A 16067-nucleotide genomic window follows, 5' to 3' on the forward strand; every position below is an offset into this window, starting at 1 on the left:
AAACAAAAATTCGTATACAGGCTCTATTTGTGAGTGTTGCGTACACATGTTGTTGTGTAGTAAGGTTTGGCCCACTCTTCTTCATCTGGAAACTCCAATTTCGTACTGCATGTACTGCTTTTCTTTGCTGAAAAATGTACTACATGTACTACTTTTCTTCCAAAAATCACGCATGTAGTTACTAAGTACTAACTAGTCGACGGCTACCAAAAAACCAAAAAAAAAAAAATCAAGAAAAATAGACAAAGAAACTGTTTTTAATTTGGAAATTAATGATAATATAATACTACAAAAGAATGTGAAAAACCTTTAGTTACAATCTATCATCATTCATGCACTTGATCAAGAGGAGATCAATAATATTATTGGTTACATTTGATTATATGTATGAAGAAGGGTGTTAAACTTATAAAATTTCCACAACAAATCATAATTCATAAGTATGGTTAGTTGTAAAGTTTGTTTACATAGAGAAGCAGTTGCTACTAGTTTTAATTTTAACTACCAGTTTAACTACTTCTCTGGCCTTCTTAGAATAACCAACCGTCTCCCATCTCCTATGAGCTGATGGTCTAGGAAGGTTTTCTGGTACAATGGTCTCCAATGAATTCAGTCGCCAAGCCTGGCATGTTCTTTTGTCACTCCATTTTGCAACCTGCTCACTTGATGATTTCAAGACCATGGACGACATGGACATGTCTTCAGCAATTGCACGACTTTCGCCGCCTATGACTAAATTGCTCGTTTCTAATCCAATTATCATGCAAGCCATGCCTAGGACACATCGGTTTCTCCATGATCCTTCATTCTTCGAATTCCTATATACAGAAGAATCGATTGGTTAAAAATTAATGTTAAATACCCTTTTGAGCATAGCTTGCATGTGCTGAAATATGCATAAATAAAATGTGATAAGAGTAAAAAAAAGTTGGGTTTGTTTGACATACCATGTAATTACTTGAGGTGTCTTTGGAGAAAGAGAAGAGTTTGAACCAGTTGATGGGGTTGGAGGGGGGATATTGAAGCAGCAACTAGTTGCGAGGGCCATCTCTCTTGCTCTCTCTTCTTTAGACGTTAATGCAAATTATGATGAAATTCCTGTACAGTACTATTATATATAGAGGGTTTGAGGGACTCTGTTTTGTCGGTTAAAAAAAAAAACTCCAAAAAGATCGAGAGGGGTTGAATTAGTAGTTGGTCAGACCACGGTAGCTGACAAAGACCACAAGGTCGGCACTTTGTGTTTGGACACGTGGGTTGGACCCTCCTCAATCAGAGGAAAGGGGCTCGCTTGCTTGCTTAATTCCTTGCTTGCCGTCTTTTACCTACTTTTCAATTGGGACGCGTGTTGGGCAGAGTTTCCTGTTGATGATTGAGAGAGAGAGACAAGGAGAGTCTTATGAATTCTCATATCACATGATGCATGCAGTTGCACCAACCCATCTGCCTGAGGCTTGCAAGTTTGAATTTCCTTTGCGTCTTTAATTTAAGCATCGTCCTGTTTTTCCAGTTTGCTTATGAACATTTTATGTAAGGGTTTAATTGGACTCTGATTGCCATAATTACTGAACTAATTAATGTACTTAAAGAAATGTTGATTTTTATACTGAATGTGACTGATATACCCAGACATATATTGTAGTAAAATGTTAACTAAGCCATTTTATAAAAATGTGTAGACAATTCGTTCTTTCTAATACTTAAGAGAGAGAGAGAGAGAGAGAGAGAGAGAGAGAGAAGCCTCATTTAACCATGTCGTTATCTGCTTACATGCTTATGGCCTCCCATATAAAAAAAAAACTAACGAGTGCTGGCGTTTTCTCCATTTCTATCAAATGGTATCAAAACTTAGTAACTTCACATGGTTTGAATGTAGCCCTTGATGAGAATATTAAGTTTCAAATGGGGTATGATAAGGATAATTTTGTAATTAACCCGTGATGAAACAAAAAGCGACAGACATAACAAGGTTGTCGGCACTACTCATGACAGTAGACAGCAGTGTAAGGTCTACAGCTTTACCCCGAAGCTGACGACTGCACTTTGGACGACGAAATGAAAAGCTGACGGGGATAAGCTGAAGGGGATATATGAATCTCCGACGAGTCTGACGTGGCCTTGCTTGATCTTTACGCATATGTGTATAAAGAAACATCTTGTGCTTCACGTTTACCCCTAATTAAGAAGACTCCTATAAAGAAAGGAATTCCGGAAGATATGCGGATTAAAGAGTTTCTCTCCTATAAGGAAAGAACTTCTGAACCAAGGCATGAATTTCGACCCTACACTACTGTAAAAACCCCAAAACCTTCACAAACCAAGGTACGCATAATTTTCCCTAGCTCTAGCACTCTAGAGTTATAGAACAAGAGATTTCTCTAACTTGACTATCGGAGGGTTTTTGGCCGGTACCACACCAGTACTCTTCGTAGGTTCTTTTTATTCCTTTCGTGTTGTGCAGGTCTTATTTGGAGTACGTAACCACCGTGTGACTTACTGACGATTTCTGGTATCATCAGGGTAGATTGTTATGCCATGCATTATTTGAATTGGATTGGATAAGTGTGTGTTGTGTAGGTGATGTAGTCTAATTTTGTAACGAAAATTGCAGTGTAGCTAAGGTTGTCGTTCCACCGAGAAAAGGAAAACAAGAACACGTCAAAAGCTCTAATAATATATAGAAAAATATAATTGAAACTTAGGAAAAATAAAGTTTGGTAAAATTTAATAATTAAAATCACTAAGGTGTTAAGGTTTGTCCACCAATACTGTTAAGCATCCACTACCAATCCAATTTAGTACACAATTAGGTAAGTAAACACAAACTATTCGATTAGAAGATTTAGAATTAAGCTTTATTGATAAACTCTCTTATGTTGATTATTCATCAATTGTTCCAATAATTTAGCTTAGAAAATAATAACTTTGCTAGAAAAACTCAAGAACACTGCATACCCTAGAGGCAATACTATGGCAAAAGTAATTTATGATAAGATTACCATGGTTTACTAGAGAAATTATAAAACCCTATTCTAACGATAAGAAGATTCAAGAATAGACTTATGAAAGAATTAGAAATCAAATATCAGTCTAATAAAACAATTATAAATTAAAAGAGAACAATTTATTTTAATAATCAAAACATGAAAAACATGTTTGGGTTGAATAGTGGACAACTTACAACGTTGGGAATTCACCCCTAACCCCATCTTAGGTTCTTAAGCTTCCATGGAAAATAATAACTCTTAAAAATTGATGAAAAATAGGTTTTTCATCAACCAAAAACGTGGCTGACCTTGTAGCACTTTAATATTTATAACATTCCCTTTCAAAAAAAAATTTATAACATTCAAAATCCTAAAACACGTGCTACCCAAAAAAGAAAATATAAAGGTTATGTTTGGTAACAGTTTTTGTTTTCTATTTTCCAAAACTTGTTTTGGGAATATAAAGAAAAAATAATTTTCTTGTATTTTTGAAATAAAAAACATGTTTGGTTAGTTGAAATTAAAAAGATAGTTTTTTGAAGAAAAAAAATAGAAAATACTAAAATATGTTGTTATTAGGATTTGAACTTTAATGTTAACTCATTAAATGAGACATATTTATTAAATTAAATGCATGTTTTCATTAACTTTTGAAAATTAGAAACTGAAAACAGCCTTTTGCATGTTTTCAGTTTTCTTCAAAAATTGAGTTTTGAAAATAGTTTTTTTTTTGCCCCTGAGTTGCCAAACAAGTTTTTTAGTCTCAAAAATAGAAAATGGTTTTTGAAAATATAAAATAAGGGGAAAAACCAGTTACCAAATATACCCAAAATGTCAATTCTTGTTTTTCAATAGTAGGTCAACTTCTAGGTTAGTTTTGGCCTTTAATACTGCAGATTATGAAGTTTTGGTAAACTAAAAATTTTAGATCTTTAAGGGTCCGTTTGGATAGAACTTACTTTGCTGAAACTGAAAACTAAAAACTGAAAATACTGTAGCAAAATAATTTGTATCCGTTTTTAGGGCCATAATTTTAGATCTTCAAGTAAATCCAATATTAGAGTAAAAAGATATAGCCAAAATACCAAAACTAGTCAGAATATTTTCATGCCAGAATTTTTTCCATTTTTGGCTCAAATGGATTCTCTTGGCTTCATGTTTGCATGCTTTGTTCATTAGTTTAAATCTCTTACAAGAGAAAAATACACGTAATAAATATATTTTAGAGAAACTTGCAAACTCTTATATTTATGTGTAAGTGTGTGAATAAGCACAAAATAGATGTGATAATGCCTATCAAAATTAAGATAATATTGTACTTTTAAGTTATTATCAGTAGGCATATACTGAGCCCCACATCATATATTTATTAGGTTAAACTAGACTATTTAAGTGGTTACAAGAAGTTTCAATTGCAACTCGATAAGTTTTTTTTTTTTTTTTGAGGTGTAGTCCATGTGTGGTTAGTGTTTTCTCAGGTTCTAATAAATGGTATCAAAACCAACCTAGTGATGCCAGGTGGTTTGAGGGCAATGCAACATAATGTTTGCAACTTTTTGTGTGTGTGTGTGTGTGTGTGTGTGTGGAGAATCACATAATGTTTGCAATTTAATTACTCTTTTTGAGATGTAGTACATATGTGATTAGCGTTTTTTCGAATCGTGGCAACATACTAGCCTAACTAACTAACTGCTACTAATAGAATTGAAAACCAACTCTTACATGTGAGTACACAACAATAACTAACACTCTCACGTGCAATCACTTACATAATTAAATCAACTACTAAACTACAGGTCGTATCTATAGTACAAGAGTTATCTAATGTCGTTTATGCAGTGCTTATGTAGTGCTTGTTGGTTCTGATCAAGCTCCACTGCTCTTACACCTTCTGCTCTTGCTTCTTCCTTGTGTTCAACACTTTCTACACTCTGATACTCCCCCTTAAGAGCAGCTGGTGTGTGTATATTTATCATTCCCATCTTGCCAACAAGATTAGAAAATTGATTGTAACCCAATGCTTTGGTAAGCATGTCTACTAATTAACAATGAGTCCTCACATGATTTAGCTTGATAACCCTTTCCAAAACCTTGTCCCTGACCACATGACAATCTATTTCAATATGCTTTGTCCTCTTATGGAAAACAGGATCGGAACCAATGTGCAATGCTGCTTGACTATCACAAAACAACAATACCTATGTATCATGTTTAACTCCAATGTCTTTGAGGAAGTATAAAATCCATACAATTTCACATGTTGCAATTGCCAAGGCCCTATACTCAGCTTCTGCTGAAGATCTTGAAGTCGTTGACTGCTTCTTTGACTTCCAAGACACCAAGGAATCTCCAATGAAGATACTATAACCTGTCACAAACTTCCTTGTGTCAGAACATGAAGCCCAATCAGCATCTGCAAACCCCTTCAAGTGTAAATATGTCTTAGAAGAGAACATAAGACCCTTTCTTGGTTCATTTTTCAAGTATTGTAAGATTCTATAGGCTGTATCCAGATGTGGCTTTCTTGGTCTAGACATGTATTGGCTAAGTTTATGGACAACAAAAGTGATGTCTGGCCTTGTAATTGTCAAATACAATAACCTGCCTATTAATCTTCTGTAGTTGTTGGGATCTTTAAGCTCTTCTCCCTCCAATTTACTTAATTTGAGACTTTGTTCCATAAGTGTCTTAGCTGGCTTACATCTTAGCATACTAGCATTATTAAGTATATCAAGAGTGTACTTTCTCTGACAAAGAGCAATTCCTTTGTCTGATCTAGCAACCTCCAGCAAAAGAAAGTACGTCAAGTCACCTAAGTCCTTGAGCTTGAACTTGTCATCTAGCATAACCTTGAATCTGTCTATCTCAGTCTTATCATTACAAGCTATTGAGACATCATCCATATACACCAAAAGAATCATGAAAGCATCACCTTGCCTTCTAGTAAACAGAGAATAATTAGCTTTGGACTGAATGAAGCCAAGCTGAAGCAAAGTTCCAGAAAACTTGGCAAACCATTGCCTAGAAGCTTGTTTAAGACCATATAAAGACTTATTTAGCTTACAAACTACCTCCCCTTGGCTATGAAACCCTTGTGGAAGAGCCATATAAACCTTCTCATCCAAATCACCATGAAGAAATGCATTATTCACATTCGATTGACTAAGAAACTAGCCCTGAATTGTAGCCACAACAAGGAGTACTTTAACAGAAACTGTTTTGGTCACAAGGGAAAAAGTTTCAAAGTAATACACAGCCTCTTTCTGTGTAAATCCTTTAGCAACTAACCTTGCCTTGTATCTCTCAATTGAACCATCAACCTTATACTTAATTTTATACACCCACTTACTCCCTATAGGCTTCTTATCAGCAGGCAAGGGGGTCAAGGTCCATGTATGATTGGCCTCAAGGGCAATTATCTTAGCAGCCATGGCCTCTTGCCATTTGGGATCAGAAGCAGCTTGGTAATAATAAGTAGGCTCAACAAGGGAAGAAATGGAACAACAGAAAGGCTTGTAAGAAGGAGAGAGGTGGTGATAAGAAACATGGGAAGAAAGAGGATGAGAAGTACCTGTTTGAGAAGGAGAGGCAGCAAGAATAGAAGATACCTGGTTGCAGTGATAAGCCTGTAAGTAGGAAGGTTGTTTGACAGTTCTAGAAGACCTTCTAGGAGGGATAGGATCAATAATGGGATCAGGGGGTTCTGCTGGAACCTCATCAAGAGAATGATGAATATGGATGATTGAATCATGAGGTATAGTAGAAGTAGTTTTAGACTGAATTATAGGATCAAAAAGAGGATTAATAGCAGGAACACAAGGCAAAGGTAATGAAGTAGGTTGCTGAATAGAACCACAAGAACTTAAAACAAATGGGAAAACATTTTCATGAAAGATGACATCCCTAGAAACAAAAACTGTATGAGATTCAATGTCAAAAACCTTATACCCTTTAACATTGAAAGGAAAGCCAAGAAAAACACACTTCTTTGCCCTTGGAGAGAATTTGGGTCTGTTATGAGAAATAGTGGAGGCAAAACACAAGCAACCAAAAACTTTAAGATGAGAATAATTTGGAAACTTGTGAAAAAGGATTTCAAAAGGTGTTTTATCATGCAATAAAGGGGAAGGAAGTCTGTTAATGAGATAGGTAGCATGTAAAACACAGTCACCCCAAAACTTAATAGGAAGTTGACATTGAATTTGCAAAGCTCTAGCTCTGCAAAGAAGGTTCTGATGTCTCCTCTCCACAACAGAATTTTGTTATGGAGTGTAAACACAACTATGTTGATGGATGATTCCATGAGAATTGAAAAAATCAAACATGTCAAACACTTTAGCATTATCAGTTTTAATAGCTTTGATTTTAAGACCAAATTGTGTATGAACCATAGTATAGAAAGAAGAGAATAATTGCTTAACTTTAGACTTCATAAAAAATAACCATGTTGCTCTTGTAGCATCATCCACAACAGTTAAAAAATACTTGAAGCCATCTAAAGTAGGAGTTGAATATGGTCCCCATACATCCATATGAACCAAATCAAAAGCACAAGAACTGATTTTATTATGAAAAGGAAAAGGTAATCTCTTAAGTTTTGCCATATGACAGATTTGACAATCTTTATTACATGAAGGTTTCAATGAAGGAATTACATGACACAAAGTATTGAGTTTAACATCAGATGGGTGGCCTAATCTGGCATGCCAAATGGAAGAAGATTGAGAAGGTATAGGAGTAGAAGTTACTGCAGTGAAATGACCAAAAACATCATTGATGTTGTAAGCAGCTAAGAAGGAAGCAAGGGAATAACTGGAGGATTGTTGAAGGTTGTCTATGTAACTCCCCAAAATCATAAGCAATAAAAGTCTATTTAATCTAAAAAATCTATAAAAATATTAAATAAAAGAGACGAGTAACCTAAAATCTCATCACAAATGTCAGAGCTCTAATCCACCAAAAATAAAACATCTTCAAAATAATTCTCCAGTACAATGTTTAATACCATAAAAATAATAATAAAATCTTCAGTCCTACAAAATAATTCGTAACTGTTGTCTTCTAAGGATCTCTACTCCAATAACCCCTCTAATGTATCTGTAAGGGAAAATAAAAGGAGGGGGGGTGAGATAACTCAATGAGTGGAATTCACTAACATTGGGGTGTGGGAACAAACCTTTCAAATAAATAATTCTTACAACAAATTCATAACTTGTACATCATCAATATTTTATCATCAAATATTTCATATAAAAGAAAATATGTTTTTATTATGAGCCATCATAATACATATATCAATATCATCATATAAACAATTTCCTAGGCTTTTCTCGTGGTCAACGTTTACGCTACGTTAATAGGGTTGTGCTGTCCCCTTTTTGGGTCTAGAATCTCCTTTTCATCCCTTTTCTTAAGGATGACTCATTTCGAATCTAAAGGTGCACTTTCTTGCTAAAGAGCTTCTTTTTTGGATCCTTAATAGTATACTCCCTTGCGAAGGAGCTATAAAATGTGCACTGTCTACTTTTTTAGGATTGTTCCTTGCTAAGGACTAATTACAGTATGATGGTCCATTGCTAAAGACTAAATACAATACTGAACTTTTAATCACGACTTGCCACAGGTTTTCTAAACATATTCAATATGCTCACAAAAATAATTCATTCATAATTCTCAAACATATAAAGATATATTCACATATACAGGTTTAAATAAATTTAGGTTGTCCCATAAGTATTTCATAAAATGAATAGTCGATGTGTACATCAGACATTTATAAAATATCAATTTATATACAGAATATCAATATATTTCTTTGATATAAAATAGTTTAATAGTCAACACCGTTTTGGGAAAACCCCCAAAATTAGTAAACACCACTTACCTCTTAGTTGCAAAAATAAAGGAAATCAACCAATCCCGTTACTAGGTCCATCACCAAGAATCTCAAAACTTAGAAACATAAGGAACACGCCTATTAATAACAAGACCTATCGCAAATTTTATCATCACATTTGTCTCCAAAATCGAATAGGATCCCCTAAAACAAATCAAATGCACTAAAGCCTAGCTTGCCCAACCTAAGACAAGTACCCAATTCCAACGAGAACCAAACAAGCATACAAACCCATAGTGCCACAACACAAAACCAAAGCATTTTAATTCTCCACAGCAAGCAATGTGCACATATAAACATAACATAAAACACATCAATTCATAATAGGGGTAGCATATCTTATGGGTTTCCCTTTAGAGCACTAAATGATTAAACCAAACCATTATTAGACTTAACTAAGTAAAAAACATGTCGAAGAAAGCACATGAATTTACAAACCAATCCATTCAACAAAGATTTGAGGTAAATTCCGTAAAGTCTCAGCCACTTTTAGACACCTTCCAACAGGTTAGCCTTTTTTATAAAATTCGTTTGGTCCATTTAGGGTTATCCAAAAAGCTTAAAATAAAACAGGGAGAAGCCTTTATACGTCTAGTATCTACCACCAAAAATTCAGCTTAAAATGATTTTTTTATAATTTATTAAAAATCACATAATTCAGCTTACTCAAATTTGTCAGGGACAGATTTATAGCTCCAAAAGAAAAATCATTATAATTATTATACTAGCCCAAATGCTTTGAGACTTGAATCAGGTAAAAGATATGTGTATTAGCTTTCATTATAGCCATCTTAGGCTTCCAGATTCAATCTATGGTAGTTATTATGAACTTTTAACTACAATGTGTGTAGAGTTTCTACAGAGAACAAATTGAGTATTAAGTATGGTCAGATGGTATTTTTGAACACCAAACTTCATATCCCCTTTCGAGAAATATCATATGTTCTTCCTCAACAAACCATTTTATCATTGGTACTATACATAAACACCAGAATTTTAAGAAATTAACACAAGAAGCGACCATAAACAAAGTTGATCAAAACTCATACAAAATCATAAATCGTACAAAACTAAAAGAAACATCTCATATAAAACCCATATCTAAAACTTGCATTACCCACTTTTTAAACTCCCTCAAGAAGAAATCTCCATATCAAAATATTATCCCCACCCAAGAGATTGACTCTGCTCAAGCTTTAGACCATAACCAAAACAATAAGGAAGTGGATCTAAGAAAATTTCACCTTTGCACCACTGTTTTAGCAACTCAAGGAGAACACTTGCTGCCTCCATTAAAGTGGAACAGTGTTGGTGTGGTTTAGGTTGCTTTAAGTGGTGATAATGGGTGGTTGTGAGTAGAGGAAGCTTGCAATGGGTCGGCCATGTGGTAGAGAAAACGAGAAGAGAAGAAGCTAGAGCAACACAAGAAGAGGGAGAGAAACGTGTGGATCCAAGGAGGGGGCTGTGCTGAGTGTGGACCATTAACAACAAATATCTTGAGGAGACATTTACCACTCTACCCTTAGGTTTCTTCACTTCCTTAATTTTCACCAAGTTCATTACCACAAATCACATAAATGCCATTATAGGCTTTAGACATTCAAAAGACCTCAGCAAAAGTAATTAACCACCTTAAAGAAAAATAAAATTCATTTGAGATATTATTCACATCTAAAATTTGCTTAAGAAAAAGGCTTGGGGTGTTATAGTCTAACTGCAACAGATACAATCCATCAAGTGCCTTGCCTACCTCAATCGTTTTCCATGAAGTAAGGTTTTGGACAAAACAATAAGCAAATAGAAAAACACAACAATATGGCTGAGATTGAGTCAAAGAACTAACAGACAAAAGATTAAAGGAAAAAGAAGGAACACAAAAGACATTCTTAAGAATAAAAGAAGAAGAAAGAACAACAGTCCAAATGTGAGTTACTTGAGCTGATTCCCCATTAGACAATTGAATCAAGGACTGTCTAATAGTTGTGATTGAGATTAACAAATCAACAGAACATACAAGGTGATTAGTGGCACTAGTATCCAACACCCAAGTATTACTACCATAAGCCTTCCTATTGACCACTTGTGCAGCAAAAACACAATAGGAAAAGTCTGTACCTACCATTGCCACATTGGCAGAGTTGGAAGAAGAGGTTGCATTGTCCATTGGGCTATCTGATGCATGGGGTGTTGCTGCAAGGGAACAATTGGATGCACCAAACAAAGCTAAAAGCTGCTGACACTGCTTAGAGGTGAAGGTAGAAGATTGATGCATTGGAGACACAAATTCTAAACTTGAGCTTGAAGAGACTTGGTGTGCCATAGAAGGTCTATTCTTGGACTTAAAACCTGGAGGAAACCCATGTAACTTGTAGCACTTGTCCACAGTATGACCAGTCTTACCACAATGAGTACAAATGGATCTATCCTTACCCTTCCCACCAGAATTAACAAGATTGGAACCATGAGTGACATGATCAGTGGACACTCTAGCAACTAAAATAGTAGAATCAACCTTAACAACAGATGCATTTGGGATTGATCTTTGGGTCTCTTCTTGAATTAGCAAAGAATAAACCTTACTAAGCGGTGGAATAGGATCCATGAGCAACACCTTGAGTCCTAACTTGGGAAAAGAATCATTCACTCCCATTAAGAACTTCATCACAGATTCTCTAACTTGCAGATCATTAAGCCTTTTGTTGATATTGCACACACACTTTCCACAAGTACAAGAAGAAAATGGACTAAGGTTTTGCAATTAATCCCAAAAGACTTTCAACTGAGTAAAGAAATCTGTAATGTTCATCTCACCTTGATGTAATTCTGCACTTTCCTTTTGAAGATTGAATACCCTTGGTCCATTGGTTTGGGAAAAATGATTCTTCAAGTCATTCTAGATCTCTAGAGCAGTATCTTCATAGATGATGCTTGCTTGAAGTTTTGGAGAGACTGAATTGGTCAACCAGGTTCCAACCATGTTGTCACACCTTATCCATGCTTGCACAGACGAGGGAGTAGAAATCAATGGTGATGAGAGAGTCAAAGTCCCATTAATGAATCCCAATTTGTTCTTGGTGAGCAAAGCCTTCCTCACAGCTCGAGCCCAAGCTGAGTAGTTCTCTCCACCAATTAAAGGCTGTGTAACAAGTACTAAACTTGGACTCTCAGCATGATGCAAGAACAGGGGATCATCCATTTGTGAATCTTGCGAAGAAGAAGATGGATTTTCAGGTATAGAACCATTAGCAGAACCAGTTGTAGTTGTGGCTGTAGTAGTGGAAGCCATTGTTGACAAAAGAAGAAAAATATTCTAAAAAAAAGAGTGTTTTCTCAAGAAAATTGAATAAGAAATTGAAGGAAATGTAAAACCCTAGAAAGATTTGGGAATTTGCTCTGAAACCATATCAAGAAAAGAAAGAAGAAATTATATATTTCATTAATTAACAAAGCAAGAATACAATGCCTTATATACAACATAGAGCAAATATAGCCTAACTAACTAACTGCAACTAACAGAACTGAAAACCAACTCTTACACTTGAGTACACAACAATAACTAACACTCCCAAGTGCAATTACTTACAAAATTAAATCAACTACTAAACTACAGGTCGTATCTAGAGTTTATCCAATGTCGTTTACGCAGTGCTTATGCAATGCTTGTTGGTTCTGATCAAACTCCACCGCTCTTACACCTTTTGCTCTTGCTTCTTCCTTGTGTTCAACACTTTCTACACTCTGATAGGACCCGAGGTTTGTAGTTATGAAATTAGTTTGGTCCAAAGAAATCAATGGATCAACAACCTTTCGCCTTGCTAAAAAAAGAAAGGAATCAAAGACTCAAGTTTTATCCCAAACTGCTTGAGCTACACTAATAATGTATAATCTTACTTTTTTTGATAAAAAATAATGTATAATCTTACTATTATTACAGCATAAACTAGATTTCATCTTTCCAATTACCAATAAATATTTGTCATAAAATTGAAGCCAAACTCAGATATTTCTTCTAGGGATACAACCCCCCAAATAACCATCTCTACGTCAGGCCACATGAATCTCTTTGTAAGCCAAAAATTGTTAGAGGTCTTGGCTTTAGATTTTAGAAGTCTTCAATCAAAAGTGGGTTGGATTGGGTTGCACCCAATAATGCTAACAAAACTTGTGTCAAAATTCCCAAATCCAAATACTTCGAGGCAACTTTTTTCTAACATGAACCTAGGGAAAAAAGTAAAGATAAAAAAAAATCATCTATTTGGAATGGCATATGCAAATCCATCCCATTGATAAACAAGGATCTTTGTTATCGGTCTTTGTTATCTTATAGAGTTATTGGTATATTGATGCAAACATTTGGCATATATGACTCTTGAATCCTACACCTATAAAATTTAAAAAAATCGTTCATTTTCCAGTACTTTTCATCCTGCAAAATGATGGCTACTAGAGATTGAATGGGCAACTTCTACTTCTAATAGGCCATGAACTAGATCAGAATTGTTCTTAACAAGTACCTAAGAAGTGATCTCATTTTTTTCATCAGGTTTGGGTAAAAACCAAATGTCTTGAGCGACAGATCTGGCAGAACAACTTAAAAGGTAAAGAAGTATCGTTAATTTCTTTATGCTTGTTCCAAGTTTGAAGTACCATTTGTACAAATAAGAGTCCCCTTCTTTACATGATTTATTCTGCATATAGATACATGATTTCTTCTTCATATAAATAGATATACGATCTATAGAGCAATTACTTAGAAGTACATTTTGTGCAACAATCGTTCCTATATGATCTGATAGAAAAGGATCCCATGATCATAAACCGATTTAACTTGGAATCACAAATCCTAAAGGGAGACTACAATTGACTGAATTGAGTAGTTAATATAACATATAAGAATAACACCACTTGACCCAAATAGCTGTAGTCTATGAGTTTTGGCCTAATTATATTATATTAACTACTCATTCTTTCAGTTCTTATTCAATGTGAGACTTCTCTTACATGTATATATCCAATATCATTTGAAATGAGATTGTTAGGATGTGTGCCCTTAAATCCTATTGTATGATGCTATGTATGACATTATGTATCACTTAATGTTGTAATTAATAAAGTTATTTTATTATAATATAAAATAATGGTAACATGAATATTTGACATTATCATATAGTCCATGAGATGCATAGTATGTGATTTATGTGAAAAGTCATAGAAGATATAAATCACAAGTTCTTTGTAAATTCAGAATTATAGTTCATAGTCGGTGATGAAATTAGGCATTATATCTGCGAAGACTATAACATATCAACTAAGATGATTTGTCTTAATCATGGAAGTGGAGACTTCTAGTTGGTATGTTGATATGTTTTAAGAGTTAAGACATATTGAACTGGACTGCTGTGAGATTTATTATTCTCCTAACGACTGTCAAATGAATAATAAATCTTACGATTTTTATTTATATGAACTCTTAATCTTGAGAGGATAATAGACCTGATTATGAAATGTAGGTTGCTTTGATATATTAGGAGTGAGATCTAAAAACACGATCAAAACCTCAGTATATTTGGCAGCCACATTTAGTGTTGATAGAATATATATTCTTAAGATGGAATTCATAATTTCTTAACGGAGATACAAAATATTCTCTTGAGATAAGTTTAATGGGTTTAGTTATTTAGAGTGTTAGACCTAATCACTTTAGTAAGGAATTACTAAAGTATATATTTATGAAATTGGATTTCATAAATATATGATGAATAACATAGAAGATTAAACCGGGTACTCAAGGATTAAGATATAGTAATTTACAAAGTGGCAATCTATATTCATGACTTTGTATTATTATGAATATTTTACGAATGGATTGCATGTATAATAAAGTCTTGAGATATAATTTATAAATAAGGCTTAGAGTGCAACTATATTTATATAGTGGTATTAAATATAGTTAATGATAACTTCGGACTTGTCAAGAGTTAACTAAAAAGTTCAAGGCCCATTGGAGCTAGTGTCTTATTGGTCCCACTCCAAGCCACATACTAAAACCCAATTGGAAAGGCCCAAAAGGCTAGCCCAATTAGATAATCAGTTAGATACAAAGGGAAACACATACAGAATTTTATGTGTGTGTGACATCATTGTAAAAAATGATGTGTATGTGAGTGTGAGACACTCTCTTATTTTCCTTTTGAAAACTGATTGAGAGACCACACTTCTTGGGCGTAAAGTGGAATTGGAGTGAAGATTAAAAGCGTTTCCAAGTACTTCTGATATTTTGTTTTGAATTTCACCGCATCAAGGTACGCTCTCTTATTATTTAATTCTGAAATTTGCATAGCACATGTTAACAATTGCGAATGAAGTAGATTTGTTAATTTTCTGCTGCATATGTTTTGTATGCGATACAAACATGTATTTAACCAACAATGAGGGAATTAAAGATTGAAGTACTTTTAATATTATTATTATTTTAAATTAAGTTTCTATTTTTTTATTATACTAATTCTATAATTACAATAGGAGATGAGAGATATTTGAATCCTAGATATTTATGTTGGAAATATTAAGAAATGCCATTGAGCTATAATGTTCTTAATCCGAGCATATATTCTTGATAGAGAGTTTTAATGAAATTCAATGATGAGATCCTAAATTTTTTTTGGATAGATGGGATCCTAATTTAATTTGCGAATAGTCATTGCTAATGAATTGACACATGTTACATATATTGATTTTTAAATGAATTAAACTGAAATTAGTAAAGAACTCATGGACTCATGGAGAGTATAGCTCCCGTATTAGACTTTAACTCAAGTGATGTGGATAGAAAAGAAAAAAAACCAAACAAAAAGAAGAAGAAGTTGAAATAGAAAGTACTAAAAATAGGCAGTTCACTAGCTTGTAGTGTTTACGATGAAATTCACTGGCAGTCGTACTAATAATAATAAGTAAAACGAGGTTTGACTTATTTATGATAAAAAGGGAAAGAAGATATTCTAAGCTTCCGCTTTACATTAGCTTAAAAAATTAGTTTTTTTTTTATTATTTAGTTTATTTTTATTTATATATATATATATATATATATATATGTATATATAGGCCTCATTACACTTATTATTTATGGGTTTTACGATATTATTTTAACTATTTTTTAGTTTTATTTACAATACTTTCAGCAAAAA

General features: G+C 34.0%; 2 protein-coding genes across 2 annotated transcripts; both read right to left on the reverse strand.

The window, feature by feature from the left end:
- Positions 1–266: 266 nt before the first annotated feature.
- LOC142614204 (protein CHLOROPLAST VESICULATION) lies at positions 267–1093 on the reverse strand. The gene is made up of 2 exons (XM_075786767.1): positions 948–1093; positions 267–818 (listed from the first exon to the last, which is right to left on the reverse strand). Exons 1-2 carry the CDS (start codon positions 1046–1048, stop codon positions 464–466), a joined length of 456 nt encoding a protein of 151 aa, XP_075642882.1. The 5' UTR covers positions 1049–1093; the 3' UTR covers positions 267–463.
- Positions 1094–11776: 10683 nt separating this feature from the next.
- LOC142612352 (uncharacterized) lies at positions 11777–12169 on the reverse strand. The gene has a single exon (XM_075784454.1). The coding sequence runs from the start codon at positions 12167–12169 to the stop codon at positions 11777–11779; it is 393 nt and encodes a 130-aa protein (XP_075640569.1).
- Between the last annotated feature and the right edge of the window lie 3898 nt (positions 12170–16067).

Source organism: Castanea sativa, chromosome 10, assembly GCF_040712315.1.
Source record: "Castanea sativa cultivar Marrone di Chiusa Pesio chromosome 10, ASM4071231v1".
NCBI classification, from domain to species: Eukaryota; Viridiplantae; Streptophyta; class Magnoliopsida; order Fagales; family Fagaceae; genus Castanea; species Castanea sativa.